This window comes from Hydractinia symbiolongicarpus, chromosome 11 (genome assembly GCF_029227915.1).
Source record: "Hydractinia symbiolongicarpus strain clone_291-10 chromosome 11, HSymV2.1, whole genome shotgun sequence".
Classification (NCBI taxonomy): Eukaryota; Metazoa; Cnidaria; class Hydrozoa; order Anthoathecata; family Hydractiniidae; genus Hydractinia; species Hydractinia symbiolongicarpus.
In genome coordinates, this window is record NC_079885.1 from 22,778,456 (window position 1) to 22,794,580 (window position 16,125).

General features: G+C 34.2%; 3 protein-coding genes across 3 annotated transcripts; 1 reads left to right on the plus strand and 2 right to left on the minus strand.

Moving 5' to 3' along the window:
- The first annotated feature begins 5,363 nt into the window (after positions 1-5,363).
- LOC130614350 (dapdiamide synthesis protein DdaC-like) lies at positions 5,364-8,888 on the plus strand. Its single transcript, XM_057435772.1, has 3 exons — positions 5,364-6,544; positions 7,550-7,750; positions 8,325-8,888. The coding sequence occupies exons 1-3, from the start codon at positions 6,050-6,052 to the stop codon at positions 8,733-8,735; spliced, it is 1,107 nt and encodes a 368-aa protein (XP_057291755.1). The 5' UTR covers positions 5,364-6,049; the 3' UTR covers positions 8,736-8,888.
- A 2,255-nt stretch (positions 8,889-11,143) lies between these two features.
- LOC130614203 (potassium channel subfamily K member 9-like) lies at positions 11,144-13,031 on the minus strand. The gene has a single exon (XM_057435623.1). It carries the CDS (start codon positions 12,018-12,020, stop codon positions 11,514-11,516), a length of 507 nt encoding a protein of 168 aa, XP_057291606.1. The 5' UTR covers positions 12,021-13,031; the 3' UTR covers positions 11,144-11,513.
- A 1,554-nt stretch (positions 13,032-14,585) lies between these two features.
- Positions 14,586-15,056, minus strand: LOC130613538 (potassium channel subfamily K member 2-like). The gene has a single exon (XM_057434868.1). It carries the CDS (start codon positions 15,054-15,056, stop codon positions 14,586-14,588), a length of 471 nt encoding a protein of 156 aa, XP_057290851.1.
- Positions 15,057-16,125: the final 1,069 nt, after the last annotated feature.

Genomic DNA, 16,125 nt, shown 5'->3' on the forward strand with positions numbered 1-16,125 from the left:
TGCAAGTCAAAATTGAATTATTCAAACGGTTCAGTGACTGTGGGTTAGTGCTCATCTTTTAACAAAAGTTCTTGCATGACTGATTGTGTCTCTCTTCAAATTGCTGGATACATTATAGTGTTAATGTGATCAATTACCGTTGAGAAAATGTTTATAACTTTCAAGATACACGGAGATTCAGAGATGCTTATTTTCAAGATTGAAACGCATCGGATAGCAGACGTACCGTTGTAGCTACAGTTACCACATTTGGCTTGTTAAAGCTGTATATATGTCGTATGATAAAGTGTAAAACAATATTTGTTCTGGCATTACTTGTTTACAAGCGATTTTTAAGTGTCCTTAAAATATAAACATCGCAGCTAAAAATAAAAAAAAGTCTAATATGAAATTTGATAAACAAAGATTTATCGAGTTGAGATTCCCATTGCGCTCAAGTCAGCAATAATCATTGAAAGTAAAATGATAAACCGGATGTGGCTTACCATATCGTGGGCTAGCTTTTTTTTAAAAGAAAATTAAAATTCCTCCTCCCCTTCCTTTATTTTATTAACTCCCTTATGTTATACTGCATGGCTATGATAATTACTGAGTTTTAATATTTATCTATTAGATACCTGCATGCTAAATTTTGACGTCACTAACCTCTCAGCGGCTTTCATATTGGCTATTACTTGAAACCACCCCTAAAAATCTCTATGAAATCCTCATAATCGGGAAAATATAATAACTCGTGTTAGGAATAACCGTTGAACTTGAAACTTACAACACAACTTTGTTTTATTAAATAGAATCCTTCTGTACGACATGTGGTTAATCCAATATTCTGAATTTTTCAGATTTTAACCATAAATCAGGAAAAACCGGATTTTCAGGCAACTTTTTATGCGATTTTCAAGCTTTTGATGACGTCATAAAAAGTGCTAAGATAAGCAAATATTATTTGCTGCTATTTAATTCCTTTTGTGACGTACTATAAGTGTGCTAAGTTTGATACAATTTGGACAATCCTATAAAAAAATTATTGCCGGGATTATTGCCCCCCAATCATAATATGTTCGAAAAACCTCAGGCCGAATAGGGTTAAAAGGAAATATGTTTTCTCATCGTTTTTGTATGTCTACTCTAACTCAAGAAAGATTGATTATATAAACAACCTTTGAAAGAATAAACAATGTGTTTTTGTACAATTGTGTTAGCAAGAAGAACTCCCTCGACTGTAGACAAAAAGTGTAACCTAACACCCCACTCTTACTACACTCAGTCCCCGAACCCCGAACCGTGACCCCACACGACACTCACCCTATTCACCACCGTGACACTCACACTGACTCGCCACCGTGACACTCACCCTGACTTACCACTGTAACACTCACCCGGACCACCACTTACCACTTTGGCATCCATTCCTCATTCAGCACTCCCCACCCCTACCTTGGCGCCCAACGTTAACTCTTCACCCAACTTTAACTTTCTGCCTTGTTCGTCACACTGTCTCGCCACACTGACGTCCCAACCTGATTTCCCTTTCTGAATTCCAACTGACTTTTCACCCTTACCGCCCCCAAATAATCTGAGATTTGACCACTTTTCCAACCGAAGTCATTACATTTTACATTACATTTATAGTGGCTTGAGACGGGGTTTTAAGCAATGAACAATAAGTAAAATCCTTTAAAACACATAAGAAGTATAAGACTGTTAGAATGTTGCCTTTTAAATGAATAAGGAAAGTCAATAAGCATCGTAGCTATGCAATTTGGTGCAGTAGGTGGAAGGAGAGGGACTTCCCCTGGACTGATTTCATTTTGAAAGTATGTCAAAAGATTCACTTTCTTGCATGTCAAATTATCGCTAGAAATTTATATTCTTGCCTTTATAAACATTGTATTTGCGTACCACTTATGTGAAAATGTCACGAGGTAACATCTTCATCCTAAGTCTCATGTCAAAACGCAGTTCCTTTAAGCTTTAAGTTAAAAGAATACGCAACTAAATTCATTAAATTGCGAAATAAATCTAGCATATTATTGTTCTAAGATTAATTGACGGTGTCATTTTTCTAAACTTGATGCAAACCTAGGCGTGTGTTATTGCTTGCGTCAAAACATAGCGAGGCGTCAAGTTTTATCGAGGCGTTTGGCCCTTGGTGAAAGATACATTCATAGAGCTCCATCCTTCACGTTATTGGCAAGGCATCTTGAAATAATTGACTAACAGCAGTTGCAACCATGACTGTCGCATCAGTATGGTAATTACAATCTCATATGTTATCTCAATACTCTCTACAGCATCTATTTCTCACCAAGTTAGCCTAAATACTTTACCTTTTAGTTAGGTCAATGTTAAAGTGAAAGAAGGATTCCCTAGACTTCTGTTCATCTTTAAAAATTGTCAATTACTTGCGTTTCCAGCATGTCCAACCAGTCTACCCACCCAAGAAATAACTAACTTTTCTTTTTTCTACTATCCTTGTACATCTAGGTCAGATCATTGTTTATGTAAACTCACTACAACATTAAGAACTGCCTTTAGAACTGTCGAAAAATATGCCATATAGTTATGGCATAAATTCACCAGTCATATCTTCTTTCAATACTAGTTTTCTCTTCATTTAATAAGGAACAAGTGTACTAGTGGGCCCATATAATCACATTTTCCATGTACAGTTTTTGGTAAACTCCTATACTTCTATTCACTTGCATTCCATTCTTAAAGTAAAAGTTACATCCACCTTACTTGCTTAATCATTGCAGTGGTCAAGTCAAATTCACCGTTGTTTTAACACTAAGTAAAGTTGCTACTCTAGCTGTGGACTTTGGACTTTTTCCAAATGCTATATCTCCCACCTAGATACAGCAATCAAGTCCGTTCTGGTGACATTGTAAGGTTACGTCTCTTTGATCTGCTCAATCAGATGCAGTGGTCAAGTTAAATTCACCGTTCTTTTCCCACTTAGTAAAGTTATTACTCTTGTTGTGAACTTTGGACATTTCTCAAATGCTTTATCATACCTAAATATATCAATGAAATCTGTTCTGGTGACAAAGCAAAGTTACTTCCTCTTGATCTGCTCAATCAGATGCAGTGGTCAAGTTAAATTCACCGTTGTTTTCACACTTAGAATAGTTACTACTCTTGTTGTGAACTTTGAACCTTTTATAAGTGCTGTATCTCCTACTAAAATAGAGCAATCGAGTCTGTTCTAGTGACATAGTAAATTCACAGCAACTTTATCTGCTCAATCACATGCAGTGGTCAAGTTAAATTCGCCGTTGTTTTCACACTCAGTAAAATTACTACTTTTATTGTGAACTTTGGACTTTCCTCAAATGCTTTATCATACCTAAATACAGCAATCAAACCTGTTCTGGCGACATAATAAAGTTACTTCCCCTTGATCTGCTCAATCACATGCAGTGGTCAAGTTAAATTCACGGTTTTTTCACACTAAGTAAAGTTGCTACTCAAGTTGTGGACTTTGGACTTTTTTCAAATGCTATATCTCCCCCTAGATACAGCAATCAAGTCTGTTCTGGTGACATTGTAAGGTTACTTCTCTTTGATCTGCCCAATTACTGCACCGGTTAAGTTAAATTCGCCTTTGTTTTCACACTCAGTAAAATTACTACTCTTATTGTGAACATTGGACTTTTCTCAAATGCTTTATCATACCTAAATACAGCAATCAAACCTGTTCTGGCGACATAATAAAGTTACTTCCCCTTGATCTGCTCAATCACATGCAGTGGTCAAGTTAAATTCACCGTTGTTTTCACACTCAGTAAAATTACTACTTTTATTGTGAACTTTGGACTTTCCTCAAATGCTTTATCATACCTAAATACAGCAATCAAACCTGTTGTGGCGACATAATAAAGTTACTTCCCCTTGATCTGCTCAATCACATGCAGTGGTCAAGTTAAATTCGCCGTTGTTTTCACACTCAGTAAAATTACTACTCTTATTGTGAACATTGGACTTTTCTCAAATGCTTTATCATACCTAAATACAGCAATCAAACCTGTTCTGGCGACATAATAAAGTTACTTCCCCTTGATCTGCTCAATCACATGCAGTGGTCAAGTTAAATTCACCGTTGTTTTCACACTCAGTAAAATTACTACTTTTATTGTGAACTTTGGACTTTCCTCAAATGCTTTATCATACCTAAATACAGCAATCAAACCTGTTGTGGCGACATAATAAAGTTACTTCCCCTTGATCTGCTCAATCACATGCAGTGGTCAAGTTAAATTCGCCGTTGTTTTCACACTCAGTAAAATTACTACTTTTATTGTGATCTTTGGACTTTTCTCAAATGCTCTATCATACCTAAATACAGCAATCAAACCTGTTCTGGCGACATAATAAAGTTACTTCCCCTTGATCTGCTCAATCACATGCAGTGGTCAAGTTAAATTCACCGTTGTTTTCACACTTAGAATAGTTACTATTCTTGTTGTGAACTTTGGACTTTTTTCAAATGCTTTATCATACCTTAATACCGCAATCAACTCTGTTCTGGCGACATAATAAAGTTACTTCCCCTTGATCTGCTCAATCACTGCAATGGTCAATTAAATTCACGGTTGTTTTTACACTCAGTAAAGTTACTACTCTTTTGTGGACTTTGGAATTTTCTACAATACTTTTGTTCAACATATTTCTTTTTTAATCATAAATTTACTGCAACAAAGAGAGACATCATCATCACAATTTACATCACAATATACCAGTCGCAATTTCGTTGTTAAATGCTAATATTTGTCTGTTTGGTTGATGCGACTCGTAGCATGCATCTACTCAGAAAAAGGGCTTTATTTAGCATTTTTTCTGTGACGTCATCGGAAGCGTAAAACTTGATCAAAATACCACTATCTGCTAAAAATTTAATTACTTCAGTTCTAGAGCAAATTTTAACATCCTGTTTAAAGTTTTTGACAGCCAAATAAAAGTTAATTAGCATATTTTTTGTTTATTTAAATAATCTTAATTAAAAAATTGTGAAATCCAATTAATTGAAAAACAGTGAAATCCAAAAAAATTGGTAAATCGGATTAATTACGCGTCCAAAATTTATAGAATAATTCTCCTTGATGAAATAAGATTGTGTTGTGAATATCAACATGTAAGGATAATCTTAACGAAAGTTATTATTTTTTCCCGATTATTAAGGCCATAAAAGGTATGGGATCTAAATATTTGGCATGTAGGCGTCTAATAGGTAAATATCATAACTTATATAAGTAGTACTCATAGTATCATGAACGTGCAGCATATCAAAAAAGGTATTGAAAAAACACTGGACCAAATAAGGTTAAGAGTTTGTCAAGATTTAGGGTAATGTAAATATGTTTTTACCTATCAAGCTTGATATTTTGAACATTTTTGCAGGAATATAAACATTTAGTCATACGGATTATAATTCAAATAAGCCTCTCGGCATCTAACTTATGATGTTTTAATTCTACATAATTAGGTAAACTTTCAAAGCCTATAATTCAGAAGCCAGCAAAGATTTTACAAAAATACCTCTTTAAAATTTCTTCCGTATGATTCTGTATGAAAGCAAATGTTTTTTTTCCGGGGGTTAACTTACATGCAGCAAGCTAGATTTTCAGGTAAATCGACAGTGAGATACTGTAAAGTTTGCAAAAAAAATGCAATGAAAAAGTAGGTATTTAATAAATTATAAAAGTGTTTAAAATATGGTACATAAGGACAAAAAAGAAAAAAAGAAATAAAAGAAATAATTAAAAAGAAACAAAGAAAACAAGCGATGTCACATTTATCAAAGACAGCTAGTGGGATTTGTCCTAAGTTGAGTTAAAAACGCACTGTTCTAACCATGCTACATGTAAAAAAAGTATTCCATATTGCCTTAAGGTAGGGGATGTGACGCTTTTGAGGGCGTTGGGAACGGTGAGCTAATTTTAAAGAGTCACTGGCTTATCATTTATTTTCGTAAGATTGAAATTTAAGTTTTAAGTTTCGAAAATGTCACATTAATAATACATTTAGAAGTTTAAATTAAAAATCTTTCAAAATGATTCGCGCCTTATATCAAAAACAGAATGTCCTTGTGCAAACAATTCCGAAAAGATTAGCATCCTTCGTTGCTGTGGAACCTGACACTTCAAAGAAGCATGGTTCGTATATAAAGGGAAGAATCTTCTTACCGAGTTCATCGCATGAGGATATGCCACACCACTTGAGTTATTCTGCCAATCCTAACTTGAAAGTTTTTCAATTTTACGGCGACCCCAATAACATCAAAACAATTGCTGAGTCATTCAGAAAATGCATTGATGATAATTTACCAAACAGCAGTGCCATACTATTCAAGAAGCTTCCGATTAATAACGAATTTGTTTTTAACGAAATGATCAAATACTCCAACTACAACGCAATGCAGTATATATCAGGAAATGTAAGTCGAGGTACAGTGGTTGGAAATGTCTACGAATCAACTGCCGAACCGCCTGAACTTAGCATAGACCTTCACAATGAAATGTCTTATCTTAAATGGTACCCTAAAAAGGTAGGGTTGTTCTATTTTATAAAGTTCTAAATACTCGCAATAATAAGAAAATTAATTTCCCGTGACTTTGCCTATTTACTGAGTGTTTATGTTCCCTGTGGTTTAAAAACTCTCATGATGAATTTAACTTGGGCCGCAATAAAACTTCCAACTAAATAAATCGCTTCATTTTTGTCACATTATTTGTTTTGGTAGGCAGGCAGAATTAGCATTATATAAGAGATTACAATTAATTATCCAGGGTAGCCTCTACAATCTCTTTTTTAATGTTATTAATAAGGGTTCTAAGAAAGAAGGGTTCTGGTACGTTTATGGACCAGGTTTGTATCAAATAACTTATTATCCAGATGTATTTTACCTAATTGTTTGACGCTTAAAGTATGGTACTTGAATTGGAGTAACGGATTCATTTTCTCAGAAAGTGTGTACTTTATTGTATTAGCTTAATTCTTCCTTCCTGATCGAAAGAAAAGTTGGAATGATTTTATACAGGACAATAAGGTTCCAGAAATCACATTTTCTTAATTCATTCCGTTTTAAAGTAGAAAAACAGGTTAAAAACTAAAAAATGACCTTAGTTATAATAGAGAATATGGCAAATAAAAAATAGCCACTTAATTTAAACATTATTTTTGAAATTTCTCTGTATGTAGTCCTTGTCTTCCACGTCGAGGGATGTTTAAATGAAGTGATTTTTAAAAACTCTATCCGAAAGATTAAAAATTTTATTTGATATTGTCGCTCAAGTATTTTTCCTGGTAAAAACGTACCATTCAGGCTTTAGTCTTGACGATCCTTGCTAACCGCCATTTCAAACAAATTTGAAATTTAAAAAAAGTGACACACAGTGACCTTCCCCCACCTAGAAAAATAAGTAAGACGCCAAATGAGAAAACAGGGGGTCCATTTGTCATTTATGCTACAGCGCCGTTCTCGGTCGTTACGGTTAAAACAATTTAATTTTACCCCGGGAATTCGGCTATGTATTTCCTTTTTTTACCCTAGATCATGTTTTGCTGTCTCGTCCCACCAGAGATTGAAGGTGAGACTCCTGTTTGTTTTAACAGAGAATTTTCACCAAAACTCGATCCAGATTTCGTTGCAAAGGCAGATGAAAAGAAAATTCGATACATTCGTAATTATGGAAACAGAGAGAATACAAGTTACATGACATGGCAAACTATCTTTAACACAGAATCGCGAAAGGTATTGTAAATTGACTATTGCAAGTTTACTAGAATTGATATAGCCAAGTATTTCCTAGGTGTTCTGTATTTTGGGGGTTAAAATCGAACGATCGTGGGTTCCAAAACTATCAAAAATCAAACGTTTATATTTTTCTTACTTAATAACTCAGAATAAAATACTTGACTGGGAATGTTTTGTTTCCAGAAAAAGGTAACAGGTAAATATATAGTTGTGGAAATTAACTTCTTGGCACATTTACATTGGTAAATATTTCGAATTAGTCTCAGGTTCTGGGATCAACTTTTATGAATTTGCCATTTTAAGATGAGCAACACCAGTTTCTTTTGAATCAAATCAAGTACTATATAACTATGAACCCCTCTGTGGTGGGGTTTATAAGCTTCATTCGAATATGGCTACTGTTTTAAAAACTGAAAATTATCTATACACAATGAAAAATGTTTTTATTACCTAACTTTATAACCTTATTTATCCCTGTTGAGAAACGCAATTGCTTGAAATCATTAAGGTAGAGCTGATTGCAACCAAAGGTATTCTGACATATGATATGAATACCATTTTCTTGTTTTAGAAAGTCGAAGAGGTATTAAGGGCCTTAGACAGTGACTGGGAATGGCATTCCGACGGAACGCTAACTTCTTGGCATATTGGAGAAGCTTTTATAACTCATCCAAAAACGAAAGAAAAGATTTGGTTCAATCAACTCGCTGCAGCTCACAAATCGTATTATTTCGACCACCCGGACTTTTATAACCGACCTGACCTCACTGTAAAGCAGATACCACTGCATACGACTTATGGAGATGGAGAGGAGGTTGAATTGCGTCATATAGATCACCATCGTATGGTTCAATGGAATTCAGCATTTGGTTTTCAATGGGAGCAAGGAGATGTGCTAGTGTTAGATAATTTACTGGCTCAGCATGGAAAATTAAGTTTTCAAGGTCAACGAAAGCTTGTTGTGTCCTTAATTGACGAATAAGGAGATTTTTTTTATTTAATTAGCGATGGAATCGATTTTTTAAATTCACATAAATATTGTCGTGTGCCGTAAGTTTTTATGATTATGTTCGAATATTTTCTTTTTTAATTTTAAAAGGGGTGTAGCTTCAGTGCTTTGTTAAGGTGAAACTTATAAATAATCTCACAACAAATAGAACAAAAAGTTTAAAAAATTCGAATGCGCCTAAAACATTTAAAATTTAAAATCTGAACACAAACAACAAAAGAACGATTGCTTTGTTTTGCTAGATCGTCAAGATGTCGCTTGTCAAAAATTGCACATGAATTGGGAATACTCCGCGGGTACTTTCTTTGTTTACGGAATATTGAGCAGTTTAATTTGCTTTTTTCAATATAACGATTAAAATTGCAAAGACCAAAGCTAAAGCATATGTAGCACAAAAAATACATTGAAGATTTATCATTGACTTTTCTGACGTCTTTGCTGTTCAGAATGACGTCATTACACGTATTTTATGCCTGCAATAAGTTCCTATTAACACATTTCTCAACTGCCTAATATTTCATGATTCATCCATAAGTAGTTCAGAACGATTGATTCGCTGGCACTTAAATGTTCTAAATTACTCTTCTCCTTGGGAAAGAGTTGCAGTTATATTCTTTCCTCGTGAAAAAAAAGCGTGGAAAACCTATTTTATAAAAAGAGCACAAGATTGACAGCGAATAATCAAGCGGATGAGAAAGCATGTCAAAAAAAGGCTGTGGTAAAAATAGAAAATTAACTCACATTGTTATATCAAGATAGAAAGTGAGCTAAAAAATGGTATAAATACTATTTTTATTATCATTATTATATATCTTTTTGAAATTGTTTACCCACGATAACCTCTCCAGGTCCTATTGGCATTGCTATCAACGAGGGTCCTGGGAAGGGGTCATAGTGCAATCAAAACTCCTGTTCGTTTGTTTGTTTGTCGTGCAAGAACAGCAATCGCTCAACTAGACAACCACCTAAGATATCAATCCTATTCTTGGGCTGAATGCTAAGCAGAAAGAATAGATTCACACTTTTAGGAGTCTTGTATAGTCTGGTATGACTCCGCCGAGTCATCCCGCGCTGGAAGCGAACGCTCTACCACTAGGCTGCTGAGTGCTCACAGTTTGAAACACTGGAACGCCTACTTGGTGTGATTTCAATCTATAGGTAGGAGTGTTAAATATGTACACCACTTTTGTCAATTCAAATCAAAATAACTCCTGCCAGTTTGCAGTAATTATGAATTCCGCGTATAATGAATCCAGACAAGCATGGATCGACAATTTGAAAGACTGACAGCGTGGATGACTTGCGACTTGGTCACTCTTCCCCTGATAAATACCTCGTGTATTATTTCCCGCTTATGTACTTAACATTTTTAGTTTGAATGCGCATTTTATTGTGTCATTAAAGGAGAACTGTTAAGCCATGCGGCTTCTCAAGAAATCTTATTCGCTTTTTTATAAGATTGTATTTTCTATAAAAATGTTCAAAACAAAATAATAAGAATATCCAAAGAATATGTTATCCTAAGAATATGTTTATCTTGAAATTTTGCTTGCATCTAAATAAAAGATAAACAAAGAAAAACAAATGCATTTGTTTTAATCTTGTATCCTATTATTGATAATGTAGAATGTCTTTCCTCAGATTTTATTTCAAGTATTCCCCCCCCCCCCCCATCCACAAAATTCGAAGTGGCACTTTCGGGGTGATTTTAACACCAGTTTGCATTCTCAGAACGTTAAATCTTATCTGTGCTAAGAGTATATTAGAATAATTTTCGCCTAATACTTAAGAATATTCGTGTTGACAAGCAGTAGTCCTGTGCCATTATGATCTATAAGCGCTAACACAAAACCCTGACCTATAACAACCTACAACATAAAGCATGTACAAGATGTAAACAAGTTATTCATTGAGAATCCACCTCTTTTGTTCAATCATTTTTATCATGTAGCTATCCTTGCAAAGCGAACCATGTAATATTTCATGAGATTCCACCTCTATTATTTAATCGACTAGTCGTTGCCCGTGGAAAAACCCACGGGTTCGCCCGTCCATTACATTTACCCGTCGCAACAAAGTGGATAAAAATATATCGCATTTGATATTCGTGTTTCCGTAACATCATCTTCTAACTCAGCGGGGGTCCGCGCAGAGACAGACAGACAACGGCTATTATTATAGAGAAGTAATCAGTTTTATGTTGATTCCATTCGATGAAATCGTTCAAGCATAAATTTCTTTTGTTTTAAACTTAATTCCTAAACCTGATTGGCTAAAATTATTTTAAAGTAATTGAGATGAGAATTTTGTAAACATTCTGCATATTCTAAGCTGTAAGACTTGAAAAGCAACGTTACACCTGCGATAAGAAATATGACAAGTGTCTTGTAATTATGTGTTGAAACCAGACAAATTACAAATGCGAAAGTTTTTGTAACAATACAAATCTACATAATAAAACCATCTAAGGTTAAAAGAATATTCAAATATTTGGTATTTATAATAAGCTTTATCAAAAGTCATTATCAAATAGCACCATATCATACAATTTGAAGAACAGCTCGAACAAACCCCAAAAAGGTTAATGGAAAGCTGCCGGAATGCCGTCAGGCACGTTTTTATTTGGCTGAAATGTCCGCTTAGCTCACGAGTTTCCTTGTTCGCGAGTACGCACTTTGACAAAATTAGAGCTGATAGTAAAATGTAGTAGAGTTTCGACAAAAAATAATTCACTCTTGTAAGTTTTCTTGTTCAAATATAACATTGATCTTCATCATTTTGAATTAAATTTTCATTGTTGGGCTTTTTTTCAACTTTCGATTTTGACAAAGTCGGTAGTTTTATTACTGATGCTATGACGATAACCAGTGATGCAGTAATTGATAAGCCAATCAACACCCAGAAAAACATAAACAACGTCATGCCCACTTGTTTTCCAAGGTGATCGCTTTCAAACATTTCGGCTTGGTAAAAATCACCGAAGCCGATTGTTGACAGAGTTATGAAGCTGTAATAAAGGGCATCGCCATATGAGAATTTATCAATCTTCATTATCAACACCGAACCAATTAAATAAAAGAATAGAAACAAACCAACCATGAAAGCCAAATACGCTATCGTTGAAACTTTAGTGTGTTCATAATCTGTTTGCCTTTTTCGTTGCAGAACACATACAAAATCGAAAGCATGCTTCGCAATGATGCGTGAAGCTGACAGAATCATAATGAATGTCAAAGGAATCCCGATGCATGATATCATGACGGCGAATAAACGTCCACCAGTTGTGACAGGAATTACATGACCCCATCCTATGAAAAACGATATCTGGATATAAGATTAGTGATATATAATATTACATTTAAAGACTTCTTTCCTATTCCTTATAAGGTATTTGTTGGCGTCGGAAAGATAAATATAAAAATTTTAGTTAAGCAAAAAAAAAAAACGCTCTTTTTAAACATGTTTTTACCGCGCATGTATCAATTATCCTTCGCAGATCCTAGATCTCCTCTCCAGGAAAGGAAAGAATCGTCATATATCCTTTCATGTTTCTTTCCACTGCAATTTAGTTAACTTGGGAACACTGTTAAAGAAATAGCAAAGGTAGCTTCAAATCAAAACACAGCAAGATGACGAATTTAGTTTACAAAAATCTCAGTTTTTAGAAGAATTATTATTGGCTAACACAACACAATCATTTTCTATTCTCCCCAAAACAGTTCATAATCTTTCAAAGAAAAATGTATCGTATCCATCTAGCTAGTTATCCTGTGCCATATCTGGTTATTGGAATCATAGTTTCCAGTCAGATGGTTATTACAAATCTAACAATTTCGTTGTTTCTCTAGGATGCGTGATATAATTACAATACTCCCTTTCAATATCACTGGTAATATTTTTCAATATTTTTCAAGAGCAAATGCGATAACTTATAAATCATTGTATTTGATATACTTGTACATAATATAATTGTACAATATCAGTTATGGTTCACAAAGTTCTTTGTTTAACAGCAAACTAATCCGGAAGAAAAAAAGTTTTTTGCACGCTATTTCAGCCAATCAAAGCTTTTTGCACTCGTTTCTGGGTAGAAAATAAAAAAATGCAGCATGTATTTCATGTAGATTAGCCAATCACAGTGCTGGAAAAACTCAATTTTATGATAAGGTTATTTCAAGATATTTATCACCTGACTGATAGGAAAAACACAAAAAACAAACAAGCAAACTATAAAATACAAAGCACACAAGACAAGTTTAAAAGGGTGCAAGGTCTGTGCTCATGATCGAAGGGTTTGTATTTCACAGCAAAAATTCAAAGCCGGTAGTATTCGAAAAATTATTTTACAGATGAAATGCAGTCAGGTAATAAACATGGCCAAAAAAACCAAACATAGTGAAAATTGCGCAATGATTTGCTACATTGATGAAAATTAGCATTTATAAAGAACATGGCAGTGAAATATTGTTTTCGCCAGATAGTCCGAAATTGAATTATTAAAAGTACTTCGTCGGAAAAAAATTGGTAAAAAGACAAACAAAAAGAATAAAAAATGATAATCAATATGTTGATTTGGTACCACCTAAAAAATACTATTTTAGGCCAAATGGTTAATATTTCACAGTTTTATACCCAGGGCAATTTTTCTCCAAACTTGGCTACAGCTACAGCATTGCATTAATTTTGTCTTTATAGAATTTACAAACAAGTTGCGTCGCTACTTGTTATTTTTAGAACTGGCAGTATCGGAATAACACGGCTTTTGTGATTATGGCAGCGGTTTAGTGAAAAGTGAACATTTCAAATCTACTTATTTTTTTTTCGATGAACCTGAAGCCACCAGAAAAGTCTAAAGTTGTTAGGCGAAAAATGCGTAAGAAAAACTTGTTATAGTATTACTATTTTCCTGATTGTATTCAGCAGGAAACCATCTTATACTGTCTTAATCAAAGGGAAAGTCTAATAAAATATGTCAGGAAATAAACATATGTACCATGGCAGCAATGTCAATAATAACAACAGACTGCGTGTTTTGGGCGGTATGTTTTCTTAAAAAGTTAAGTTTGAAGCCGAATGTTGAACGTGAAAGCTCAACTTACCATCACATCTCCATCACATCTCCATTAAACTCCTCTTCCGAATAAGATAAAGATTTCAAAAAGAGCACCTGCCTCTATTAAGCTACCCCGGGTCTCATCTATGTAAATACGTTTTAGTAAGAGGGGGGAGAGGGGCCTATTTAAACATTTTAAGGGATGTGTTTTGGAAGGGGATTGCGCAGAAAGAAAGCTGTTACTTCCTAATTTCTCTTGATATAAGAAAAGTTTCTTCGGAACCTGATTGGCTAAAATTATTTTAAAGTAATTGAGATGAGAATTTTGTAAACATTCTGCATATTCTAAGCTGTAAGACTTGAAAAGCAACGTTACACCTGCGATAAGAAATATGACAAGTGTCTTGTAATTATGTGTTGAAACCAGACAAATTACAAATGCGAAAGTTTTTGTAACAATACAAATCTACATAATAAAACCATCTAAGGTTAAAAGAATATTCAAATATTTGGTATTTATAATAAGCTTTATCAAAAGTCATTATCAAATAGCACCATATCATACAATTTGAAGAACAGCTCGAACAAACCCCAAAAAGGTTAATGGAAAGCTGCCGGAATGCCGTCAGGCACGTTTTTATTTGGCTGAAATGTCCGCTTAGCTCACGAGTTTCCTTGTTCGCGAGTACGCACTTTGACAAAATTAGAGCTGATAGTAAAATGTAGTAGAGTTTCGACAAAAAATAATTCACTCTTGTAAGTTTTCTTGTTCAAATATAACATTGATCTTCATCATTTTGAATTAAATTTTCATTGTTGGGCTTTTTTTCAACTTTCGATTTTGACAAAGTCGGTAGTTTTATTACTGATGCTATGACGATAACCAGTGATGCAGTAATTGATAAGCCAATCAACACCCAGAAAAACATAAACAACGTCATGCCCACTTGTTTTCCAAGGTGATCGCTTTCAAACATTTCGGCTTGGTAAAAATCACCGAAGCCGATTGTTGACAGAGTTATGAAGCTGTAATAAAGGGCATCGCCATATGAGAATTTATCAATCTTCATTATCAACACCGAACCAATTAAATAAAAGAATAGAAACAAACCAACCATGAAAGCCAAATACGCTATCGTTGAAACTTTAGTGTGTTCATAATCTGTTTGCCTTTTTCGTTGCAGAACACATACAAAATCGAAAGCATGCTTCGCAATGATGCGTGAAGCTGACAGAATCATAATGAATGTCAAAGGAATCCCGATGCATGATATCATGACGGCGAATAAACGTCCACCAGTTGTGACAGGAATTACATGACCCCATCCTATGAAAAACGATATCTGGATATAAGATTAGTGATATATAATATTACATTTAAAGACTTCTTTCCTATTCCTTATAAGGTATTTGTTGGCGTCGGAAAGATAAATATAAAAATTTTAGTTAAGCAAAAAAAAAAAACGCTCTTTTTAAACATGTTTTTACCGCGCATGTATCAATTATCCTTCGCAGATCCTAGATCTCCTCTCCAGGAAAGGAAAGAATCGTCATATATCCTTTCATGTTTCTTTCCACTGCAATTTAGTTAACTTGGGAACACTGTTAAAGAAATAGCAAAGGTAGCTTCAAATCAAAACACAGCAAGATGACGAATTTAGTTTACAAAAATCTCAGTTTTTAGAAGAATTATTATTGGCTAACACAACACAATCATTTTCTATTCTCCCCAAAACAGTTCATAATCTTTCAAAGAAAAATGTATCGTATCCATCTAGCTAGTTATCCTGTGCCATATCTGGTTATTGGAATCATAGTTTCCAGTCAGATGGTTATTACAAATCTAACAATTTCGTTGTTTCTCTAGGATGCGTGATATAATTACAATACTCCCTTTCAATATCACTGGTAATATTTTTCAATATTTTTCAAGAGCAAATGCGATAACTTATAAATCATTGTATTTGATATACTTGTACATAATATAATTGTACAATATCAGTTATGGTTCACAAAGTTCTTTGTTTAACAGCAAACTAATCCGGAAGAAAAAAAGTTTTTTGCACGCTATTTCAGCCAATCAAAGCTTTTTGCACTCGTTTCTGGGTAGAAAATAAAAAAATGCAGCATGTATTTCATGTAGATTAGCCAATCACAGTGCTGGAAAAACTCAATTTTATGATAAGGTTATTTCAAGATATTTATCACCTGACTGATAGGAAAAACACAAAAAACAAACAAGCAAACTATAAAATACAAAGCACACAAGACAAGTTTAAAAGGGTGCAAGGTCTGTGCTCATGATCGAAG

Coding starts and splice junctions, on each gene's coding strand:
- LOC130613538 (XM_057434868.1), bottom strand. CDS start 15,056: ATGATTCTGTCAGCTTCACGCATCATTGCGAAGCATGCTTTCGATTTT.
- LOC130614350 (XM_057435772.1), top strand. CDS start 6,050: ATGATTCGCGCCTTATATCAAAAACAGAATGTCCTTGTGCAAACAATT. Junction 6,545..7,549: donor TTAAATGGTACCCTAAAAAG/GTAGGGTTGTTC, acceptor TTTTTACCCTAG/ATCATGTTTTGCTGTCTCGT. Junction 7,751..8,324: donor TTAACACAGAATCGCGAAAG/GTATTGTAAATT, acceptor TTCTTGTTTTAG/AAAGTCGAAGAGGTATTAAG.
- LOC130614203 (XM_057435623.1), bottom strand. CDS start 12,020: ATGATATCATGCATCGGGATTCCTTTGACATTCATTATGATTCTGTCA.